A 15,052-nucleotide genomic window follows, 5' to 3' on the forward strand; every position below is an offset into this window, starting at 1 on the left:
GAAAGCAGCTATCAAATCCCCCCTCATTCTTCTCTTCCGCAGACTAAACATCCCCAGTTCCCTCAGCCTCTCCTCATAACTCATGTGTTCCAATCCCCTAATCATTTTTGTTGTCCTCCACTGGACTCTTTCCAGTTTTTCCACATCCTGCTTGTAGTGTGGGGCCCAAAACTGGACACAGTACTCCAGATGAGGCCTCACCAGTGTCGAACAGAGGGGAACGATCACGTCCCTCGATCTGCTGGCAATGGCCTTACTTATACATCCCGAAATGCCATTGGCCTTCTTGGCAACAAGGGCACACTGTTGACTCATATCCAGCTTCTCTGTAACCCCTAGGTCCTTTTCTGCAGAACTGCTGCCAAGCCATTCGGTCCCTAGTCTGTAGCAGTGGATTGGATTCTTCCATCCTAACGGCAGGACTCTGCACTTGTCCTTGTTGAACCTCATCAGATTTCTTTTGGCCCAATCCTCCAATTTGTCTAGGTCCCTCTGTATCCTATCCCTACCCTCCATCGTATCTACCTCTCCTCCCAGTTTAGTGTCATCTGCAAACTTGCTGAGGGTGCAATCCACACCATCCTCCAGATCATTTATGAAGATATTGAACAAAACCGGTCCCAGGACCGACCCTTGGGGCACTCCACTAGATACCGGCTGCCAACTAGACATGGAGCCATTGATCACTACCCGTTGAGCCCGACAATCTAGCCAACTTTCTATCCACCTTATAGTCCATTTATCCAGCCCATACTTCTTTAACTTGCGGGCAAGAATACTGTGGGAGACCGTATCAAAAGCTTTGCTAAAGTCAAGGAACAACACATCCACTGCTTTCCCCTCATCCACAGAGCCAGTTATCTCGTCATAGAAGGCAAGTAGATTAGTCAAGCATGACTTGCCCTTGGTGAATCCATGCTGACTGTTCCTGATCACTTTCCTCTCCTCTAAGTGCTTCAGAATGGATTCCTTGAGGACCTGCTCCATGATTTTTCCAGGTTTCAGAGTAACAGCCGTGTTAGTCTGTATTTGCAAAAAGAAAAGGAGTACTTGTGGCACCTTAGAGACTAACCAATTTTATTTGAGCATGAGCTTTCGTGAGCTACAGCTCACTTCATCGGAGTTGAAGTGAGCTGTAGCTGTAGCTCACGAAAGCTCATGCTCAAATAAATTGGTTAGTCTCTAAGGTGCCACAAGTACTCCTTTTCTAGTTAGAAGGGGAGTTTTACACCCAATCTGCTCCCATTTCAGTGACTACACGGGGGAAGGCGGGGATGAGCCAGGCCCCAGCTCTGTAACAGCATGGTCAGCATGGGGCAGGCCAGCATGGTCTTCACCCCCTGACAGTGATGCACGGAGAAGGACATTCCACACAGATCTTCACAAGCCAACATGCACATTCCACAAGGTCTTCACAAGCCAACATGTGAGAATCCCTCCCTGTGCAGCTAAAACTAAGATTCAACCATCCAGAAGGCACAGAACAAGTTCTAGGGTACACATCACTGGGGCAGGCAGAACTCCCTCCTCCCCAGGTATCTTCAAAGCCCTTGACAGACATTAAACTAATTACCCCTCCCAGTGCTGGAGGAGGGAAGGCTCACGTCCCTCATTCAACAGCTGAGGACAGTGAGGCACAGACAAGTGCAACATATTGCACAATGTCAGCTTATAATAGTTCCACATCTAGTGTTTATTTCTTTTTGGGTTTCTTTGTTTAAAGGGTAATTGGTCCATGAACAGTGACCATTCGAAAGATCGGCCCTTAGTGTTAAATTCTGTTGTGCAGTTCTGTACTGGTGCTTGGTGGCAGGGGGGAAACTTTTACTTCTGCTGTCAAAAGGTTTCATTTTCCAGTGGGCCCAGAGCTAGTGTGGCTTGAACTAAACCCTTCATTTTCTTCTCAGATCTTTGGATGGTGACACCATTCTGCTGCTGTCGGTGGGGAGCACAAATGGAACTACAGTTGATGTGGCACTTTGTCTCTAGGGCTTTGTTTGGGAGTTCTCGTTGCATCTTGTAAGAGGCATGTGTGGAGGGGATGTAGCAGTTAGAGAAAGGGACGTGGACAGTCCCTCTTATGTAGAATCTTTATTTCTCAACATCAGATTCATGCTTGCAGGCATTGAGGAGGACTAAGGAAGAATTTAATCTTAAACATTCCTCCTGTGCTCTGGTAAGACTTAATATTTTTCTTAGCCTAGATTTATACACATTCATGGGGAACAGTCAACACGCACCTTCATGTCTCTTCCTCCACAGAAGTGGGGAAGAAACTTCTAAGCAGCCTCTAATTCACCAAGCAATGGAAGGAGGCTTAGTGTGAAATCTCCATACTTGCCCTGTGGCAAACTGGTCACTCCAGAGTCTTTAGATTCCTTGACAGGTACTGGCCTGAACTATCCTTTCCGTAGTGGTCACTGTAGCAGTCACATGGCACGTAAGGCCCAATCTTATTGCAGCCAGTGTTAAAAACCTCTTATAGTGAAATGTCTGTCCTTGGAGCTCCACAGAGAGGCTATATCCTGACCACACTGCAGTGGTTTGCTCATGTCCCCCTCTTTGAAGAACCGTGGTTTGTAGCACAGCTTCATTTCAAACTTCATCACTAATGGCAACACCTGTCACATGTGTTGCATTGATAGCACCAAGGACTCCTACCCTAGTAATCAGTTGTCATTATGGATTGGAAGTGTGTGTGATCAGTGGTAATCGGACTTCTTTGGCTTCCATTCATTTATTTGTGCTGTTTGTGCTCATGTCCTGTGAATGATCTGCCCAAGGTCACCTGGCCAGTCGCAGAGCTAGGCAGTGCCTGCCTTTCAGTCGCCTGTTTGAGACACAAAGCCAGGCTTCATTTTCTAGCAATAATCAGCGATGGAAGCTCCAACACACGGGGTAGATTCACAGAGCGGAAGGCAGGCAGCGCCCTCCCTCCAGACACAGAGAGCCCGCACCCAGGGTGCTCTTCCACTCAAATCTTGAGCTTTAGTGTTGTGTGGTGCTACAGGTTTCTCACACAGTGACATCCCAGACCGTATCTCATAGATCCTGGATCCCACACTGAGTCCACCCCGCAGAGGGTGCTCCCACTTATTCCCCTTCCCAGGTGGCATTCAGAGGTGATCTCTGGGCACTGTCAGTGCATTGCACATGGAGGAAAGGAGGTGATCTGGGCATTGCAGACTATTGTACACATGCTAGTGGCCCAGAGCAGGAGCGAACAAATGCAACACATACTCGAGAACACTAGAGGGGGCTATAGAGAACAAGAAGATGGTGACAAAATATGGGTGAGTTGTCTTAAATAGAGTTCAGTTTAATCCTCCTGCTGGCTTGCTTATTTCAGTTAAACCATACTACATGGGAGGGAAAACCCAGCAGACAGCCTGGCATAATGCAGAGAGAACCCTAATCTGCAGGCAGCTGGGGGGGATTTTTGCATTACTTCTGCCCTGTACTGGATTCTCCCCCTACAGCTCTGGAAGTCTGTCTGGGGTATTTCTTAGGCACCCGTCACCTCATGTCTAGATCCCATCCCCTTTTCACCAAGGCACACAGGGTGGTCATCGGCTCCAACTTTGGGTGGAGAAGAGAAAGAATTTTGATTCCATTGGATTAGAAGGATGAGCTGATCAAATAATCCAAACAAGTATTACAAAAGAATCAACACACACCCTGGGCCCTATGGCCTGGCAGATCTCAGCTGAGTGGGCTCCTGCATCCCTGCAGGAATAAGCTCAGCCTGAAAATACTGAGCAAGAAACTCTCTGGAAGGTTACCGAGCCTTGTACATTTCCAAACGCTTCTGTCCTTTCAGGGAGAGGCACCACCAGAGATGGGGAAGGAGAAGTAGTAGGTTGCAAAGGACTAGACCAAAAGCTCCACCACCTAGCAGAGGTGTCCAGATAGTCAAGCATGGTCCTTGGTGCAACCCCTGCATACGGTCTATTTCAGTGAGCGAAGATTACGGGCCCAGGTTAAACACCCCCCTTTGGTCAAGCAAACACAGCTGCATCTCTCAGCCAGGAACCAGTCAAATCTGCAGGCGGGCAGAGCAGCCCACGGTGTTCCTCCTTTGTCACACTTGAGGAATGGGAAGCACCCCTGGAAAAGGAAGTGAGAGGCCAGCATTACTAGTGCAAGCAGGGGTTGGTTGCTGTGCCACTGTGGGGAGCTAGGCTCCCTGTGCAGATGTGATGCCAGCCTGCAAAACTAAACTGTTTGCTGCCCCAAATGCCCCCCTCCTGGGCACTGAGTATCCCTGTGTCCCACTGGAAGATTGTCCCACTATTGTTTGCAAGAGGGCCTGGCTGTATTGTTGTGCATCTCAGTGGAGACAGCCAACAAAAGGGACAAGGTGCGAATAGGCCATGCAGACCACCAGGTTCTACTCTGCCCCCAAAAAGGGTCCCTCGTGGTCGGGACTGAGGTTCAGTGGTGGGGATCTGCATCAGGGAAGTTTGCCCTGTTGTTACGCCTGCAGCATGTGGTCTGAGGATGGAGAGGCGACTTCAGTGTGCGGGGCTGGATCCAGCTCAGAATCCCCAACACACACTCACCGTCTCTAGCCAGCTTAAACCAACATGAGAACCAGAGAGCAAAGGAGGAAAGTTGCCCACTCTTTAGGACCCAACCCTCCCCAGATGTAGCAGCCCAACGCAGCACATTCAGGCTGGAGTCTCAGCAGTTACTCTGAAGTTCCTGCTCTGTTTGGCTGATTTAAGATTCAGCCAGGGTCACCTAACAAGTCAGCGTGAAAAATATTCTCTTCCATTTCTGTGGCGCCTGCCAGCCCCAACTCGGTGCAGCCACCTCTGGGGAGGAGGGTGCCAGCTGGCTCAGAGCAGAGCAGGGGGAGAAGAGGATACATGCTGGCACACTAAATCCCAGACCGTCTGCCTGACCCACCAAGGGCTTACCACGGAAATAAGGCAGTTATTTTTGTTTTCAAACCTTGCCCAGTTCATTTGCTCCCAGCCTGAGCCCTTCAATTCTAGACTCCTGCCCAGAGATCGTTTTCCTGCTAGCACTAAAAATGCCAGACAGGGGGACTTTGTCATGGAAATGCTGATGAGGATTAACGATTGCTGGGCTAGGTTTGGGGCAGACAAAGCATAGGGCTGCTCTGCTGTCTGGCATCATGCACTGTCTCATTTTCCAATTACAGTGCAAGCCCTGTGAAATAAACCACGCACCCACCCTCCCTAGCTAGCAGGAAGCAGATTGAGCAGTGAATGTGAAGGGAACCTTTGGGGTGCCAGGAGCAATATATTCTCCCCCTGCCACCTCCGCCCGAGGAGTTCAAAGCACTTTACAAACAATAGCTAAACGTGGCCTCTCCCCCACTCTGGGAAGTAGAGGAACATCACCCCCATCTTACACATAGTGATAAAGTGACTTGCCCACAGTCACGCACAAAATCAGTGGCAGTCAGGAATAGAACCCAGGAATCCAGACCCACAGTCCCCTCTGCTAGCCAGTAGACAACACTGCCTCCCAAATGGACACGGCTAGTTCTGACATGACCTTCCACGGTTCGGCTTTGTATCTACCATCCCAAGTCCTCAACCCTTGGGATGTAGAATAGGCAGCGTCTTGCTAATTCATACCCAACATCGCAGCTGGTCACATGTCAGAACCCTGGGGAAGGATGGGCATTAGCCCCCTGGATACTCCTGCATACCATCTCAGGAGAGCACCTGGTACTGAGGGGAGCAGTGGGACATCACAGCTACTCCCCGAATGACAGCTCAAACAAGGTGGAGTCTTGTAGTCAAAGCACAGCCTGGGAGTCAGGAATGCTGGGTTCTATTCACCTGCCACTGATTTACTGCCCAGTTGTGGGCAAATCCAGTTCAGTGCTTTGGTTTCCTCATTTGTAAGATGATACTGACCTATCCCAGAGGAAGGGGATTGGGACACTAATTCCCGGGTGTCCATCAGGTGCTTTGAGATCAGCAGGGAAAGAAGGTAGGGAAGGGGAAAGTTGCTATTGGACACTGAAGCTGAAAGGGAGATATCAGACATGTTTGCAGGGCAGCATTTCCTGGCAGCCAACTTCCGTCCGCACAAACACATGAATCTGCAGATTTACACATGTGTTTTGCAGCTGTTCCCGGGCCTGGCTTACCAGCCCGATGCTAGAGCTCATCCCGGGAGGTCGAGCGGAAGGAATGGCCGGCGTTGCTTCGGGAACCCTTCAGTGTTTTCTGAGAGCCGCTCCAGTCCGTCTTCTTGGAGTCGTCATCCCAGATGGTGGACGTCTCCGTGTCGCTGAGCCACTTGGAGTCCCCAGTGTAGTGAGTGGGGTAAACCAGCAGGGGGTGCACCGAATACACCAGCAGGTCCCGGTTAGCAAAATGCTGCTTGTAATCCTCGCTAGAAAAGGGAGAGTGGAAAAATCAGTGACGCTGGATAGGAATGCAAAAGGGGGTGGAGAACAAAATCTGCACCCCTAGGGGGATGCCAGGGTGTGCCTGCAGTCTGGAGCCCCGTCCCCTCTAACGCTGTGTTCCTGGGCCTCGGACACCAAAGAGGCGGGAGTGCTCTGAGACACAGCACCTGGATGGATCATCCAGAGCATTTCCTGCGGGGCATGGGAGCCAAGAAGTCCAGGCAGGCTCCTGGTTCAGCGAGAGTCTGTAGGTGAGAGGAGGCCACCCATCCCCCAGCCCTGCTGGAGCAACTCAAACGGCAGCCAACGCACTTTGCTTGGCTCGGGCCAGCTGCCCAGAAACATGTTCCTCAACATCCACGGCAGAGCTAGGCTGTTCCCAGGCTCCTCGTTAAACTACTGCAAACAAGGAATCCCGCGATGAGCTCACCCTGCAGGCTGCCAGGTCTGCAGGACTCCAAGAGGGGCAGGAATGGGACACTGGGCCGCGGCAGCCAGCAGCCTCCTTGTAGGGCTGATACCTCCTCTCTACTTGGGAGGCTCCCGACAAACCCTCCCCCCGTCCCCAACATCCTGCATCCCAGCACAGGGCTCCTGACAGCCCTTAGGGTCGCTCTGAACTGATCCATGGTGCCCCCCGCTACACCCAGGGACGATTCCTGTCACATCCACCTTCACTGCTCGCCCAGCCCCCGCCTTGTGCCACTCAGATCGAACTGGGGTCTCCTGCAGAGCAGGGCGCTCCACCGGTCCCAGTTAGGCCACGGGCTGGCCCAGAGCCAGCCAGCCTGTGCTGATGTTATTCTAGCTAGCCTGGGTCTTGGAATGGTTCCTGGTTCACACCCAGGGCTTTAGTCTGTCCACCTTCCTCCTCCACCCCTTCCTTTACTCTTTTAATCCCTCTGTTTTTCCATCTCTCTCTCAACCCTTTCCATCCCCCCACCCTTCTTCCCCCAGCCCCCCACCAGAGGTCTGCAGGAGGGGCGGGAAGTCAGCATTGGGAAACCAGAACTCCCAGCCATTGCAACAGTCTGCCTGGAATCTGAGAGCACCTAAGACAGCTGCAGAGGATGCGAGCCACATGGCCATCCTGGAGTGGCTGGGAGACGTCTGGGAGGGCGGGGGAGTTATGGCTGAGTATCTGTGGGGCTGCACGTTACATGGGAATGAACGGGGGACACAATGCAGAGGGGGGAGTCGGTGACCTTGTCCACATGCTGTATTTAGAGCCTGGTGTCTGTGCAAAGGGGCTCTGTGATCCCCAGATGAGCATCCACGTACGCCCTCAGACATGCATGAACAGACTCCTTGGCTGTGAAAACTGCACTCTCAGGGTTTTCAGCGATCTTTGTTCTCCCGCCTCACCCACCATGTGGGATTTCACTGCTGCTAAACAGCGTCGGGTCAAGAGCCCTGGAGCTCTCTGCCTACCATGGAACACGGGCAGCAGCAGAGCAAGTGGCCCCTAGGCTGGCTTCAGCCCTGACCTGCGGGGGATGATCCATGGACATCAGGGGGAGCTGAGTCTCCACGGCCCAGTCAGTCAGGAAGGGGCAGTGGGGGGGGAAGAGCTCAGCCATGATGGTCAGACATGGGGATGTGGCTGATTCACTAGAAATGGAGCTGAAATCCTCCAAACGCATTTCACAGCAGCCCTTGCTCGGCCAGCAACGACTCTGTTCTCTCAGCGCTGCGCCCCCCTCCCCCACAGCTCACTGACGACCGTTTTCCACAGACCAGAGCGCAGGGACGGCTGAGGGGAATGAGCTCATGGTAACAGATATTTTATTTCAGCGCAGAAATAAGGCTGGGGGGCGGGGGCGGAGACACACATGCTTGTTTCTTCACTTACATGGCCAAGCTGCTAACGGAGTCTGGGCTGCAAACCAGACTAGCAAACGGGTGTCACACCTGACTGGGTAGGAAAACAGAACCAAAACCCCTTCCCGAGGCAGGGGGGAGGGAGAGGGGTTGTGCATGGACTGGAGACCCCCAGCACTGGGCTCTGCCCCTTCTCAGCCAGCACTGTGCCAGCCCCACCCTGGGGATGGAGCAGCAGCCGGAGCCTATCCTTACTTTGGGTGCTTGTCATACATGATGGGCAGGAATTCATCCACCGGCAGCATTTTGGACAGGGGTTCGGCCGCGATCAGCTTCTGGGCCCCGTGCTGGGAGATGATGTAGGCCAGGGTCCAGTAGGAATATTCAGCCACCACCAGGTTCCGCACGTCCTCCACCGGCTCCTCGTCCTCCGAGTTCACCTGCTTCCTGCCCAGGTAGCTGCAAAGGCAAAAGCAGCCCATCAGCTAAGGGAAGGAGCCAGGCCCGCAGCAATCCCAGGCAGCAGACACGCTGCAGGGGCCTGGATGGCTCGAGGGGCTGGGAATGGGATAGAGACTCGTCTCCAGGCGACTGGCTCCAATCAGCCATTGGGGTGGAAAACAACAGTGCTCGGGGCTTTCGCCTATCTGAAAACAGTAGCCAGCATCAGAGGGCACTAACCCATGGGGAAGCAGGGGAGGGGCCCCCAGACCATGGCGGGATTCAACCAGTGACAGCACTCGGAAGGCAAGCTCGGGATGGGGCCAGCCCCGTCCCTTCCCCCTCCCCTGCCCCTCACTGTGGGCTAGTCCAACGTACATCAGGTCCCAGTCCAGCTGTGCCCACTCCAGCTCCTCCATCAGCCGCGTCAGCCGCACCTTGAAATAGGCCTCGAAGCGCACGTCATCCTCAAACACCACCGACTTCTCCAGCCCCCGTGCCACGATCTGCGGGGAGAGCCCGAGTGGCTGTTGTTAGAGGCCCTGCTGCTCCCTCCTGGACCCCCTTCCCCAGGACAGCGGCACCAGTCTGGAAACTAAGTCTGGACCGGGGTTTGTTGTGAAGAACGGCCTCACAGAACAGAGGAGTGGGGCAGGGGAGACACCCCCATCCAGGGGCTGCTGCCAAGGGCACCGTGCCAGCCAGGAAGGTTGCTCGATGTGCTCCAGCAGGTAGGGCACTGGACAGGGACTCAGGAGAGTCCCAGCTCCGACAATGGTGACCTTGGGCAAGTTGCTTCCCTTCCCTGCTTTGTCCGTTTAGACTGTAAGCTCTTTGGGGCAGGGTCTGTCTCTCACTCTGAACAATGCCCAGTGCCACGGGCCCCCTCGGCGTTAGTGTAATCTCCCCCTTCCCGTTTATTTTCTTCCTTTGCCTCAGGTCTTTACCTCTTTCCAGATGTAATAATGGCTGAGGAAGCAACCAACCTCCCCCTTGGTGAGCGTCCTGCCAGAGAATGGGTCATAGTATCCTGGGAGCAGATCCACACCCAGGATCTTAATGTCACTGCTGTTCAGGGCACTGGAGGGTGAGAGGCCGTGGTTAGAGAAGTGCTGCGCTGGAGAACAGGCTGTAGGGAACAATCCTGCACTGGCCAGGGGAATAGATGAGGTGGGCATGATAGATCCTTCCCATCTCTAACTCCCACTATTCTGCACCAGTCAGATCTAGTCACTTCCACTTCCCAGCACCACCCCCCTGAGGGGAGCTCTCCCACCAAGACGGGCTAGTTCCAATCTGGGGCAGGTTATTCCCTGCCTTGGGCCACTGACACTTGCTCCAACAGGGGAGTCCCTAGTGACGGTGAGCCCTCCCCACCCCATAAGCACCTCACAGGAGGGGCCTGGCCATACCTGGTGGAGGTGGGGCTCTCCAGCCCGGCTACCTGTGGCAAGGTGCGGAGGATGCAGAGGATTTGGTGGGCTGAGCTGTGAGAAGATGGCAGGCTGCGCTTGTGTGACACTGACAGCCAGGGGCTCATGTGTAACTTTGGCTGCTGACTCTTCTTACCATGCCTGACATCTGCCTTTTGATTCCCTTGCTCAGGAGACAATCCAGCTGAGAATACACAGTGTGGTTCCGTCTCTCCACCACCAACTAGCAGAATTTCCCCTCCCCGTTTGATGTGCGGTGTCATAACGCATCCCCGACCCCAACCCAAAGCAGCAGCGAGAGCACTGAGCTTCAGCAGCAAGAAACCTGCCTGCGCGCAGCATCCAAAACCCATTCCCCCTCCACCCCCCATGAGGTACTGGCATCCCACCTGAGCTGTTGCAAAGCAGGGTAAAGAGCACAGAGCGCTCACCTCCCGTCCACCGCATCCACCACCAGGGGGTCTATCTCCAGCTCATACAGAGAACTCAGCATCCGCTGGCGCCGGTCTGGCCTCCGCACCAGGTTAATCAGGAAAATCTAAAGAAGAATCAAACATTAAAGGGGATAGGATTAAAATTCAGAATGATTTGGACAAACTGGAGAAATGGTCTGAAGTCAATGGGATGAAATTCAAGAAGAACAAATTCAAAGTACTCCACTCAGCAAGAAACAATCAGTTGCACACATACAAAATGGGAAATGACTGCTTAGGAAGGAGTACTGCAGAAAGGGATCTGGGGATCATAGTAGACAAGCTAAATATGAGTCAGTGTAACGCTGTTGCAAAAAAAGCAAACATCCTTCTGCGATGTATTAGCAGGAGTGTTGTAAGCAAGACATGAGAAGTAATTCTTCCACCTACTCTGCGCTGATTAGGCCTCAGCTGGAGTATTGTGTCCAGTTCTGGGTGCCACATTTCAGGAAAGATGTGGACAAAGCGGAGAAAGTCCAGAGAAGAGCAACAAAAATGATTAAAGGTCTAGAAAACATGAGCTATGAGGGAAGACTGAAAAAAATTGGGTTTGTTTAGTCTGGAGAAGAGAAGACAGAGAGGAGACATGGTAACAGTTTTCAAGTACATAAAAGGTTGTTACAAGGAGGAGGGAGAAAAATCGTTCTCCTTAACCTCGGAGGATAGGACAAGAATCAATGGATTTAAATTGCAACAAGGGTGGGTTAGGTTGGACATTAGGGAAAAACTTCCTAACTGTCATGGTGGTTAGGCACTGGAATAAATTGCGTAGGGAGGTTGTGGAACCTCCATCACTGGAGATTTTTAAGAGCCGGTTAGACAAACACCTGTCAGGGATGGTCTAGACAATACTTAGTCCTGACATGAGTGCAGGGGACTGGACTAGATGACCTTTCGAGGTCCCTTCCAGTCTTATGATTCCAGCCTGGGAAATATCGGGCTAGAGACTCAGGAAAGGGGCAGGGTCTCACGCTCACCAAGGGGAGCTGCCAAGAGAAGGGGACACAGTCTATATGGGGTTCCTCCATCCAGCAGTGGGCAGGCCATTGTGCCTGAAGGGAATGGGATACCCTGGGACACAGAGGACTGACAAAGCTCTATCCCAGCTGGGCACACGGAGGGGAACAAGCTCCTCTCCATGGCAATGAGTGTGATGAAGGAAGGGCCCTAGCAGCTCTCTCCTCTTTGAAGCAATAGTAGAATCTTTCCCCAAGATGGGAGCTCAGGGGGGTCTCTGCTCATGAGACACGGCTCCTGCCAGACCTCCCTCTCCAGCCACCCATCCTCTCCCATAAGCCAACTCTGCCCTGGGCCCCAAAGTGCTGTTCCCTGTGTCCCAGCATGGGGGTTTAAATGGTGCAGCCACAGGCTACCAGACAAGGGATATAGGTTGAAGAGTGTCCTTCACGCAACAGGGGTTATGCAGGCAGCCTGCTTAGCCAAGCGGGGGGATTTCACCTCACTCTGCAGCGTCTCCGCTGGCCAGCCCAGCAGGAGCAGGCTCCAGGGGGCAGGGAGGTGGAGGGACAATAGGTGCCATGAGGGTGCTGTGTTGGGCAGGGAGGGGAAACACGCTCTCACTTCCGGCCAGGTGCTCACCTCATCAAAGCCCATTTTACCGAGGTGCTTGGGGCTGAGGGAAACGTGCTCAGAGGGGTACATCGGGGGGCCGTCCACTGCAAGAGACAGAGCACGTGGCTAAGATGGAGTCACTGTGCCCACAGCCCTCACTCCAAGGGCCTAGACAGAAGCAAACATCCTCAGCTGCGTCACGGCCTCACCGAATACAGCTGGGCGTGTGCGCTGGGAGCTTCCTCCCCATCCCCAGGATTTGCTTCAGGATGATAGGCCAGCCCCAGCCCACACTGACAGCTCAGAAGGCTCAAGTGCTCTGAGCCCGCCAGAATGGTACAGGCTGCCTCCCCACACACACCCTGCCACAGCACCTCATGGCTGAGCTGGGGTCTTCCCCTTTCCATGGCCCGTTCAGTCCTTAGGCTTTGCTGCTGTGACTCCCAGCAAGAAAGCCAGCGAGCCCCCTTATGGCGCGGACCCCCACCCGAGACCCAGCGCACTTCCCTCACGTCAGCTAAGGGCGTTTGCTTACGCTTTGTCTGTCAACTCCTCAGACAAATAGTGTAAGCGGGTGAAACTCCACTGACTTCAGGGGAGCTGCACCTGCTGATCTGCACCCCAGGGCTAGGAACTCAGCCTGAAGCTCCCTGTCATTCCCCCAGTGCCGGCGGCTGGGCCTGAGCCCTTACCCAGGGCTTCCAGGATGAGGTGCACAAAGTTGATGTGTTCGTCCTCTAGCGTCTGATGGGACTTCACCGGGACATTGATGTAACCAAACCGCTCCTGGTTACACACGTAGATCTGGACTCCTGCAAGGCAGAGGCAGCCAGAGTAACCCCAGGCCACCAGCCCCTGCTCCCAAGCCCTTCGCTGAGAGCTCTGCACACCAGCCTTCCCCGTGTTGTTCCATCCCAAAGCACAAGCCCTCGGCTCTTCCTAATGTGCCAACCAGCTCCCCACTCCACCTGCCACCCTGCCTTGGGCAAAGGGGCTGTTTAGGGCCAGCACGGGGCAGGAGACAGCTCCTCAGGAAATGCATTGCTCTTTTACGTCCTTCAGTTCCACATCTACGTGGGGACAGATTCAGATTTCACAGTCCTCTGGCCTCGATCCCCAGATATGGGATGCCTTGAGGAGCTCCTTTCTGGGGGACCAAGTACAGCTCACTCCACCCATCCCTCTCCCACTCTGCCCCTTCCCTCTGGCCCTCACCCACGGCTTGGCAGGAGTAGGCAAAGACGATGATGTCATCAAAGGGCCAGGTGTAGTTGGGGTGGGGCGGGTGGAAGGCGAGCTCGGAGGTCCCCTCTCTTCGCAGGTCAAGCAGGAAGGTGGCGTACACCATGGGGACGGCGAAGCAGCCCATGCGCTGGCGGTTCTTGGTGGGGAAATAGTCTGCCGTCCTGCGGTAGTAACCCTGGGAAATACAGGGGTGAGGTAATTCCCACTGACCGGAGCCAGGAGGTGCCAAAGCAGCGCGTCTCCCCCACCCACCACGAGCAGGCAGGGCTCCAGCATGGAGAGCTCCCTCACAGCCATGCCCTGACAGCAGCAGGCCGGGCTCCATGCCACTCTCAGACGCTTCAGAGTTTCCCTCCATCCTCATCATCCAGCTCTGCCCCAAGAAGAGACACTGGGGGGGATATTTTCCTCCCTGGCGAATCCCAGCACCCAGCAGATCACACATGTCCAGCTGAACGCAGACAGGTGGGGCTTGTAGGTTTCCTCCCCCAGTCTTAAACGGGGCTTGCAGCAGAGCCCAGACCGCACACAGCATACAGCAGAGAGGGGGCAACATTAGAGGCCACTTGGGTTTTAGGAGACAGCAGAGCTCACATGAAGGAAGGGTGATGGGCAGGTTGGCACACGGCCGAGAAGGCACCAGTGGAATTTCTCGGAGGAAGCTGCAGCCCAAACTGACTGGGTGACTTAGCTACGAGACCTTAGGAGCGACTCTGGGCTGGCAGGGGTGCCCAGAAGGGCAGAGGTCGTGCTTCAAGGAAGGTTCCTCATGCAGGAACCTTACAGTTAGGCCCCTGGGCTGGAGATGTTTTCTGGCTGTGATTAAGGGAGTTTTCCCATACCCGCCCCAGGTCCATCAGGAACTGCAGGACAAGGGTAACACACCCCACTGCTTGGCAGCAGCACCCAGGCTGAGTGATAGCAAACAGGACATCCTCCAGCACAGGGGATTCCCCCTGCCCACCCCAGGCAGCTTACCTGAGGGGTTATCCCACACCAGAAGTTGGAGTAATATGTCTGGGAGTCCAGCATGGGGGCGATCACCGACTTGTTCTGCGAGATCAGGAACGTCAGGGTCTGATTGTTGGTCAGGATGCTGTCTGTATCGGTGAGCTAGTGGCGGAAACACAGCCCGCTCAGCGGGAGCAATACGCTTGACGCGAGGCTGCGGCTGCTCATCACAACACGTCTAGGTAGGCGAGCTAGCAGGGAGAGCACCCGCCCAGCAACGGCCGGCCGGGGGCAGGCATGGCTCCATGCCACTCTGGGAAGCGCCAGGGTTCTCCTGCACTCTCAACCTCCAGCCACTCAGCCAGGGCGAGAAACCCTTGGAGGATACTTTCCTAGCAGGGGGCTCTCTCAGACAGCCCTGGACGTTATCTGTGGGCGATGGCCCTGGAGCATCCACAACAAAACAGAGAGGAACCAGGGCCATAAAGCTTAAATTAGGAAGATGACAGGCTTCCACAGTGGGGTCATTTCAGAGTAGGCTGGATACACCCCCGGAGAATCTGCCACAAGGAACTATCCTGCTCTGGGCCCCTGTGGGTGGGCAGAGTGACGCCACGGAACTTTCCCATCTCCGCTTTCAATGCATCTGAAAGCTGGTCATGTTCCCCCAGGTTGGGCCTTGCGGGAGGGCTGAAACCCTTCCTGTGCTAAAGGAGGGA

At 54.2% G+C, this 15,052-nt stretch overlaps 1 protein-coding gene across 4 annotated transcripts in view; it reads right to left on the bottom strand.

The window, feature by feature from the left end:
• Positions 1 to 2,076: 2,076 nt before the first annotated feature.
• Positions 2,077 to 15,052, bottom strand: part of CERCAM (cerebral endothelial cell adhesion molecule) — a 39,141-nt gene continuing 26,165 nt past the window's right edge. For all 4 annotated transcript variants that reach the window (XM_037879907.2, XM_043530472.1, XM_043530471.1 and 1 more), the window contains 10 exons: positions 14,361 to 14,495; positions 13,353 to 13,557; positions 12,830 to 12,949; positions 12,165 to 12,241; positions 10,524 to 10,630; positions 9,607 to 9,739; positions 9,038 to 9,165; positions 8,474 to 8,677; positions 6,134 to 6,381; positions 2,077 to 4,107 (listed from right to left, as the gene is read on the bottom strand). In XM_037879907.2, coding sequence (XP_037735835.1) covers positions 6,144 to 6,381; positions 8,474 to 8,677; positions 9,038 to 9,165; positions 9,607 to 9,739; positions 10,524 to 10,630; positions 12,165 to 12,241; positions 12,830 to 12,949; positions 13,353 to 13,557; positions 14,361 to 14,495 — 1,347 coding nt within the window. In that variant the 3' untranslated portion in view covers positions 2,077 to 4,107; positions 6,134 to 6,143. The remainder of the gene's footprint in view (positions 4,108 to 6,133; positions 6,382 to 8,473; positions 8,678 to 9,037; positions 9,166 to 9,606; positions 9,740 to 10,523; positions 10,631 to 12,164; positions 12,242 to 12,829; positions 12,950 to 13,352; positions 13,558 to 14,360; positions 14,496 to 15,052) is intronic.

This window comes from Chelonia mydas, chromosome 16, assembly GCF_015237465.2.
Source record: "Chelonia mydas isolate rCheMyd1 chromosome 16, rCheMyd1.pri.v2, whole genome shotgun sequence".
Taxonomy (NCBI): Eukaryota; Metazoa; Chordata; order Testudines; family Cheloniidae; genus Chelonia; species Chelonia mydas.